Source organism: Lolium perenne, chromosome 6 (assembly GCF_019359855.2).
Source record: "Lolium perenne isolate Kyuss_39 chromosome 6, Kyuss_2.0, whole genome shotgun sequence".
NCBI lineage: Eukaryota > Viridiplantae > Streptophyta > Magnoliopsida > Poales > Poaceae > Lolium > Lolium perenne.
Genome location: NC_067249.2, coordinates 198,062,263 through 198,070,629, shown reverse-complemented (window position 1 = coordinate 198,070,629; position 8,367 = coordinate 198,062,263). Strand labels below are relative to the sequence as shown.

Sequence of the window (8,367 nt, the reverse complement as noted above, 5' to 3'; positions counted from 1 at the left end):
CAAAGGTGGTACCCGGGATTTACTGAAGGCCCATGACCCGATATTTATGAAGCCCGAAGGCCCAGTCAGGAGATAGTTTAGAAAGATAGAGTTGTATTAGGAATATTGACTTGTAACTATTACGGGACGAACTCAGATAGTCTCCCAGACTTTGTAACTTGTACATCACGAAACCCTCGGCTCCGCCTCCTATCTAAGGGGGAGTCGAGGGACAAAGAAAGCATCGATTTCATTGTCAACACAACCCTAGTTTCATAATAGTCGAGTACTTTTTCGGCTGAACCTTCGAGATCTACTTGCCCTTTACTTCCCTAAAACCCTAGTCTATAATCTGTAGGTATTGACAAGTCCATACCTTGACACCGCATGCCTCTGACAAAATTTTACGACTCTTTTCTTCTATTTAATTACTATAAGATAAACTTTTTTACCATCTTCAGATGACGTGGAGGGCTAAGAGAAATGTGTCTTCTCTTCCCTACTACTGTATAACTACTATATTAAACCTTAACAACATCGATTTTTCTCAGATTTTTGGGAAAGTTAGATGATTAACGTGGTGCTAACACGTAAGTGTTTTGTGATCTTGCTTTTGTGTGTGTGAACTTGTTGGTGCCATGTGAAATTTTGGGGGCAGCTCAGGGTTCATTGACATGTATACAAATTGAACTATTTGGGTTCTCCAAGGTGTGGCTGTAGCTGCGAGTAAATGTGGGATACTGTTATGGTTGTCTCTGGGCGTAGCAGGCACAATACTAAATCGTGCCACGTCTCCGTGCGAGCGACGTGGAGGTCTAGGCTTAGCTCTATCAAATCATCTGATTTTTTTTTGTTTGTGTCTGGTAGTCAAAGCAGTGCATGTTACACATGTCCCACTTTCCATCTCCTTTTCCTCTACCATCTTCGTAGGCGGTCCTTCTTTCCTGCCCCTCAATCCATGATCTCCCGGTGGCTCATTCTAGACCATTCGCGGCAGCCCCGGCATCCGCTGCCGCTCCTCACTCCGCGATTTCACCGTGCGGCGGCACCCGCCGTTTCATGTAGGAGAAAGCAAATCAGAGGAGGGAGCCAACGGCGCGTCACCACGCCAAGGTCTTGGCTCCCACGGACCACCACCGGCGTCGATGCCTTCAGATCAGGCCAATCACACGAGTTTCAGGGCGACTCCATGGCCACGGGCATGTGGAGCACTAGTGGCCATCTGCGAGTCCAGGTGACATATTCTTCTTCCTAACTTTCCCCTTTTCCCCTTCCACTCGATCTGATCTTCTCCCATTTTTTTTAGTTCAGTCAGGCGGAGCGTGGCGCCCCGTGCTGCCGCTCCAGGACTGCGGCCAACCACAGAAATCTCTTGCGTTGGTCGCGGATGGGGGTGAGGGACTTGCTCGCTGCAGCGAAACTCCAGGCTCTGGACGGCTGGACCATGGCCTGCTCTGGCTTTTCGTCCTCGAAATCGGTCTGTCGGAGGCCCCAAGAACCCGATTAAACACATGCACCCGGTCATGGCAGATGCGGTTATCACCGACGTGCTAGCGGCAGCCTTCCTCTAGGGCGCCGGTGAAATAGCGCTCGCCCCTGCGCGGAGATGAGGTGGATGGGGAAGTGGAGGAGGGCGTCTTTGGCATCCGCTTCCCTGCAGCGTGGGCAGCCGTCGTTACCTAGCAGTCCTTCCGGACGACGACAGCGGCGGCGATGCAACATATGGTGTAGTGGTGCGTCCTGCCGTCCTGGCATGGCGGAGGCTGGGCGGTGTACCCGGCATCGAGGGCGAAGACCCGGGGCGGGCCACGGTCCAGGCGCTTGTGGTACGGCATACGGCTCGGCGCAGACCGCCTGCTCGATCCCCTCCTTGTCGAAGCCAGCGCATCGCCGCACATGGTCTAGCAGCACATCGAAAGGAACGACAGCGTCGTATGCGAGGAGGTCTCCATGCACAGCCACTTTGACGACCTCCGCGCCCTTGGCACGTAGTGCTCTTCGCCCACACCCTCGCTCTTCCATCTTGATCCGGGAGCTTCTCAAGTCCCTTGGTTGGTTACACTACTGTTTAGCAGCTTGGAACTGAACTTTACTGGGATAATTTCTGAAGGGAGAGGAGAACAACTACTCTCCCATATTCTGCCGGTATGCCTCTGCCCATATATCCAAATCAGGAAATCGCTGAGGTGGTGGAAATTAGTTCCTGTCTTGATTGTGTTCGGAAATAGATAGCTCTGATTTTCTGGCTAAGCTGGTTTGTGTTTGGTACCTGATTTTGAGGAAACTTGCAAGTTATAGGGTTTCATTACTTCCCTTGATATGCACATCGTTGTAGGTTTGTTGCGGAATTCTGACTTTTGATTCTATCTACTTTTTTTGCTGGTCAATGTCTGCACTTTTTTTTTGCTAGACAGTTCATTTCAGCTGGATTCTGATCATGTTACATGTAAGAGTTAACTTCTGATATATCCTTGAATTTACTCGATAATCCTAATAACTGATGCATTGCTTCCATTTTCTTCTTCTGTGCAGGTGGATCTTACACGGTGCAGGCAGCTGCAAGATGGTGAATCAACAATGCCTGATATGAAACCGTGCACATAGGTTTCATCACACCATTTTCATTTTACAAGAATACTGAAGAAGATAGTTTTATTCTCTAACCAATTTTATTGATTTCTTCCAGTCCCTACGACTAGCCTGCCATCAAGTTCCCCTGGATCGACGCAGACATCAACTTCAGGAGGTGAGCAGATTTTGTATGTCCATTTGCAAGATCTCAGTTGTCCATTCGCATCATTTTCCTTAGTTGCAACGTTTGGGTTCTCATGACTGCCATGGCAGATGACTGGCTTCAGCAAGGAGGAATTCGTGCAGGTGCAGCAGCAGCAGGGGCTGGCTTCTTCTAGGGAAACTCCAGGTTCCAGGGCATCACACTGTACAAGTGTGGCAAGTGGGAGGCTAGATCATGGGCAAGAAGTAATCTTTATTCGTCAGGGCAAAATACGTAAATTTTCTACAGGTATGAACATGAGAAGTTATGCTTAAGAGCTAAGTTGATTAGTGTGAGTAACATAACGTACTAGGGCTCCCCTCCAAGAAACATGTAACAAATTAGTTATATGGTTCATGTAGTCATGAAGGCATGCTATACGTCAGTGTGGGAGAAATTCATATAAAGTCGAGAGAGCCAGTGTGCTGCTAACGTTACAAAGAGTCCTGGAATCCTGAATTTACTTCCCACCGTTTGAAGCGCTGGTCTGATTAGCAACCATGTCACCTCCCCCCAGTACATCTCTTTTCTTGGGTCAAAAATGAAGCTACAGTCACCAGTTTCCGTTAGCTGGATAAAAGAATATTGGTTAACCAAATGTTAAGTGATATTTTTCCCCCTCTTTTCTGGTCAAATGAAGTTCTAAGTTATTATTTCTTGGGTTGTATTCAAAACCTGAAGTCATTTAAATTTTTTAGGACCACAGTCAATTAATTTTCAGGAGTATAGATGTAGTCAAGCCTTCCGACATTATCGATGGGAAGCTAATATAATTACCAAGTAGTGGCTTATTATACTATTTCCTTCAGCGAATTGATAGTGCCTTTCGAAATCTGTTCCGTGAACATTTGTGCAGTTTCCAGTTTTCTTTGATGTAAACTTGAAATACTTGGCTATAAAAAAATTCAAAGAGCAGTCAGCTCTTTCAAGTGTTCTTGCTGCCTGTCGAGTCATGGTTATTACAGTCTTTATGTATCTTAGGCTGTTCTATTTTCTTATTTACTATTGCATTTACTCAAAATGAACACTACCATTCGAAAATAAGCCTACAGCGTTGCCCTGGTTCACCGAATCCATTTTTTCTTTTTTGGTTTATTATTCGAAATGATATCAACCATTTGGAACTGAACCTACAATTTTTATCTGGTTTAAGGAATCCATTTTCTCTCTGGTTTATTTTTTCATAATGATCTCATCCATTCGGAACTGAGCCTGTAATTTTGCTCTGGTTCAAGGAATACAATTTTTTTTTCCTTTTTGAGTAATTGACTTAGCTAGCTATTTTGGACAATACAGGGTGGTCAGATGTGTTTGGGTTTCCTCTTTTTGGTGTTCCACACTTCCATTGAGGAAAGTTTTAGAACTGGCCTACTATTTTTTTCTGCAGCACACTTTTTTTTTGGTTAATGTGCAATCTAAGCTTTAGTAATTAGGCGCAGCTTCTGGAGGACACTAGAAGAGGATAGGGGAGGAATGTTTGTGTTTTTTCTAATTTCAGATCTATTGTTAGTCTTCCGTTCCCTTCAAAAACATTGTGCTTTGTTTTCCCTTATGATATATCTTTTGTGCAGTTTAATGCTGGATTGGCGGTTGTGCCGCGCTTCATCCTTATTGTTAGTCTTCCGTTCCCTTCACAAAAATTGTGCTTTGTTTTCCCTTATGATATATCTTTTGTGCAATTTAATGCTGGATTGACGGTTGTGCCGCGCTTCATCCTTCCACCGTTGAAGAACTGGCCACGAAACAATCAGCAGCTGCAGCTCAGTCAAGCGCAAAGGGAAAACAAGTCTGGGCAGGACTCTGAGGGTCCCTTGCATAGAGAGGCACTAAGAGCTATAGGCCTTGGTCGAAGTGAAGGAATTCGGCGCATAAACATATGTTCTTAGCGGTTCACAGTAGGTGACACATTGATCCATCTAAGAAGTATAAATGTTGATCAGCAAGTGGTTATCACATTGCTACAGAAGAACACAGTGGGCCAAACAAGGAGCTCATCATCCTCTTCTCTGACGATGAAGAACAGGATGCCCAAGACCAACAACTCGAAGACATGGGAACCATCTCTGGTGAACATTTGCCCATCATAGTGTGCTACTTTACCTGCTAAGATTTTGCTTGCCATGAAAATGATTGTCTACAGATCGAGTGGAATCTATGGTCTGATGTAAGACAATTGTACGAACTATGTAAGACAATTGTACGAACTATGTAATTGAAACCAAATTCAAAACTAATGTTGTTTTAAATACCTTGCAAACACCAATGTCATATCATGGGCACGGCGTGCTGCCGTGGGCGCCTTAAAGATGACCGCGTCGAGCACTCACAACTCAAAGACATAGGAACACCGACACCAGCCACTCTACTGTGCTACTTTTAGCATCTCTGCTTAGCTTTTCTCACTAGAGAATTGTTGTTATGTATATTAAACTTGCGATCTATGATATTTTATACAAGATAATTCCATGAACTGTGTAATCGAGTTCTGAGTATATATTAATACGACAGGCTAACCTCTGTTTTATAATTCTAAGTATATCTACTATCGTTGCAACCTTTTTAGTACCTTCAAGGGCACCACCACGGGTGTAGCGTGCCGGCACGCCTATACTCTTGGATAGCTTACGCTCTGATCTTAAAAATACCAAGTCGCTGTGACTTCCAAAATAAACAAAATACTCTTGGATAGCTTACGCTCTGATCTTAAAAATACCAACTCACTGTGACTTCCAAAATAAACAAAATAATGGTTTCTTACTAAACAACAAAATTAACTAGACAATTACCACGGTCCGGCGCGGCGTGCCGCCGCGCCCTTCTTTGCTAGTATTCCCTAACAAGCAGAAGAAACCAGGCAACTGTGTAACAAATTTATAAATTCAATCACGAGTTTGCAGTGCTACAGCGAGTAGACGACACTGAGCATGGCAAGCAGGATGAGGCCGTAGATGCAGCAAACGGCTGGTGGCCGAGCAGCGGCCTCGCTGCGCCGCGCGTACTCTGCCGGGAGCGGCATGTCGTCCACGGGGAGCGAGCAGGCCGCCGGCCCCGCCGCCGCCTGGACGCCCGCCGCGGACGCCTCGTCGGCGGCCATGAGGGCCCGGATCACGGCCGTTGCCGCGGCGCCGTAGCGCGTGGCGTTGCGCTGCAGCAGCCATATGAGGCCCATGAGCTGGCAGTCCCGCTCGCTCGACGCACCGGCCTGCTGCAGCTTGGCCGACGCCGCCGCACCGCTCGAACCGGCCTTTACCTGCAATATTGAGGCTGGCTGGCGTCAGTCAAGAAATACAAGATGGGCATGCATTGCTTAAGAGTTCGCTTTGACATTGCTTGGTCTAGAGAACTAATGATTCTGCCTTCCTAATGGCACTGAGAATTTTAGGGGAGATGGAAGGACGATCGAGTACAATCTCGGGCCCAAATGGTAAGGCAATCAATGGAGATGGATAGTGGTGCAGTGGAATGGGAATGGAGGCATGTTCTGCTCCCATCATTCTCCAGGCCCTACGCGACAGGGCTGAACTTGAGATCTCATCATCCCGTGCCACACGCGGCCAATAATGCTAGCGACTAGCGCACACCAGAGCCGGCACCAGATTGTGTTCACGCATGAGGACCATGGCTTGCATTCAACGCCATGTCTCGAAATCTTATCCAGCCAACGATGAAGAGAATGGACAATGAAATCATGCCTAGTGGCAGGCTGGCACATGTTTGCTGTCTACATGAATAGTAGTAGTATGTGATGAAGAACGCAAGGTGAGATCGAGCTTCCAAGGTGAGACTGAATTGAGAGACCCGGGTCGGAGGATCGATCTGAACTGGCGCTGCGAATGAATGAATGAATCGGTTGATGGAATGTCTGCTCGATTGATCTCACCGTGGTAAGAGCGCGGAGGCACTTGGCGCAACCGGGGACGCCCGTCCGTGCGCAGTTCCTCTCCAGCCTCCTCGCCGCCGCCTCCGCGGGGACCCACTGGCCAGCGTCCGTCGGCTGGGCGCCGCACGTCAGCCGCCGCAGCCTCACACCGCAGTAGCAGAAGGCCACGTCGCACGTCCCATTGGCCCCCGGCGGGCGGGGCAGCGCCGCCCCCTCGGACCGCAGCGCGCGCTCCGTGGCGCCCGCGCACGCCTCCGAGTCGTCCGGCGGCACCGGCATGTCCACGGGCGCCGCCGACGCCGGCCGCGGGGGCCTCGCCGCGAGCGCGGTGGGCGCGTAGGCGGCGAACAGCCACGCGGCCAGCGCGGGGCAGCACCGCAGCCTTGAGGACAGCGCGCCGTCGGAGTCGCAGGCGGAGAGCACGGCCGGGAGGAGCCGCGGGTTGGGGTCGAGCGGGCACGTGGAGGAGGCCCCCGCCGCGGCGTTTGACTGCTCCGGGAACGCCGGGATCGTGGCGGCGCCCGGCTGTGACGGGGTGGCCGACGGCATGAACAGGCCCGGGTCGAGCGGTGCCGGGTCCGGCAATGCCGCGCCGGCGCAGTACACCACAGAACACAGCGAGAAGCCGGCGGCGGCCGCCACATAGAGCAGGAGGGAGCGGTGAACCGGACGAGGCATCGTCTCTCACTCGCTGTCGCGGCGCCCGTGCGGCAGGGTGGTGGTTTCTCTTCTCTTGGTGGCTTGAGAGAGCTGCGGTGGCGGAGTGAGAACGTGGTACTGGCGAGTGATCACTGATCAGTGATCGATCGATCAGCCTATGTGGGTGCTATGATGAGGGGACGCTTTGCGCAACTTTGCTGTTTTTGGCGCCAGAAAATGCATAATGAGGGGATGGTTCTTATAATGGTCTTCTTCCAGGCGGTGAGGGGCAAAGGCAAACCAAACTGCAGCCTTTTGAAAAGTTTCTCTTGTCTACCGGCTTATTATTATTTGAGCATTTACAACGATGCCGTGCTTTTTTTGTTTTGTCAAACGAGGGCTGTTTTGGTTAGAGTGGACTTTTTTTTAGGGTAAGCACTAAGCAGCACGACTCTATTGACGGTATTTCTTAATTAAATCACTTACATTGCCAATTATTAATAGCAGAATAATAAAAGGATGCTGTTGAGCGTCCCCAAGATTAGATTCCCAGCCTCGTGCCCTTAGGCTGCTCATAGTGGAGAGTAACTTAGACTAGTAACATATGTCATGTTACTAATCTAAGTTATCACCTTCATAGTGGGTAGTAACTTAGATGTGGTGTAATGCAATGTCTCATTAATTATGTTGTAGACTCATATTGCCTTGAGATGTGTGATGTTATGGTAACATAGCTAGTTACCACATCACTCTCTTTCTTCATTTATTAATATGTCATGTCACCAAAATGCCTTGAAATGTGTGATGTTACTACCTATGTTACTCCTACTATGAGCAGTCTTAGACTAGCCACAGTAAAAGTATCATAAGTAGTAGTATCATGCATGCCATATATGTAAAAGTGTAATGTGGCATAATAATTAATGAGAAGAGAGCTGAGAGTGGTATCATAGGTAGATACCGCATTATAGCACGTTAAACTAGAAAACTCAATGACAAATTTGCATTGAGATTGTACAAAGTATTAAAATATGAAGGGCCTATGATATCACATCATGATAGTACTATGCATTGTATAGATGGTATCATAAATTAG

General features: G+C 48.3%; 1 protein-coding gene and 1 long non-coding RNA gene across 14 annotated transcripts; one reads left to right on the top strand and one right to left on the bottom strand.

Annotated features, from left to right (window-relative positions):
• Positions 1-866: 866 nt before the first annotated feature.
• On the top strand, positions 867-5,009 carry LOC127306456 (uncharacterized). Of its 13 annotated transcripts, XR_007854679.2 has the most exons (7): positions 869-1,213; positions 1,286-1,967; positions 2,052-2,124; positions 2,390-2,425; positions 2,512-2,583; positions 2,666-2,725; positions 2,824-5,009. It is a non-coding gene; the product is annotated as an uncharacterized lncRNA (long non-coding RNA). The 13 variants fall into 13 exon arrangements; XR_007854676.2 differs by having other exon boundaries at positions 868-1,213; positions 2,055-2,124; positions 2,390-2,583; XR_007854675.2 differs by having other exon boundaries at positions 868-1,213; positions 1,286-2,124.
• Positions 5,010-5,455: 446 nt separating this feature from the next.
• LOC127306457 (uncharacterized GPI-anchored protein At4g28100) lies at positions 5,456-7,504 on the bottom strand. The gene is made up of 2 exons (XM_051337095.2): positions 6,633-7,504; positions 5,456-6,002 (listed from the first exon to the last, which is right to left on the bottom strand). Exons 1-2 carry the CDS (start codon positions 7,308-7,310, stop codon positions 5,652-5,654), a joined length of 1,029 nt encoding a protein of 342 aa, XP_051193055.1. The 5' UTR covers positions 7,311-7,504; the 3' UTR covers positions 5,456-5,651.
• Between the last annotated feature and the right edge of the window lie 863 nt (positions 7,505-8,367).

Bases quoted from the DNA above. Each gene is read 5' to 3' on its own strand.
- LOC127306457 (XM_051337095.2), bottom strand. From the start codon at position 7,310: ATGCCTCGTCCGGTTCACCGCTCCCTCCTGCTCTATGTGGCGGCCGCC. The intron at 6,003-6,632 runs GTGAGATCAATC...TCAATATTGCAG, and splicing joins GCCTCCGCGCTCTTACCACG to GTAAAGGCCGGTTCGAGCGG.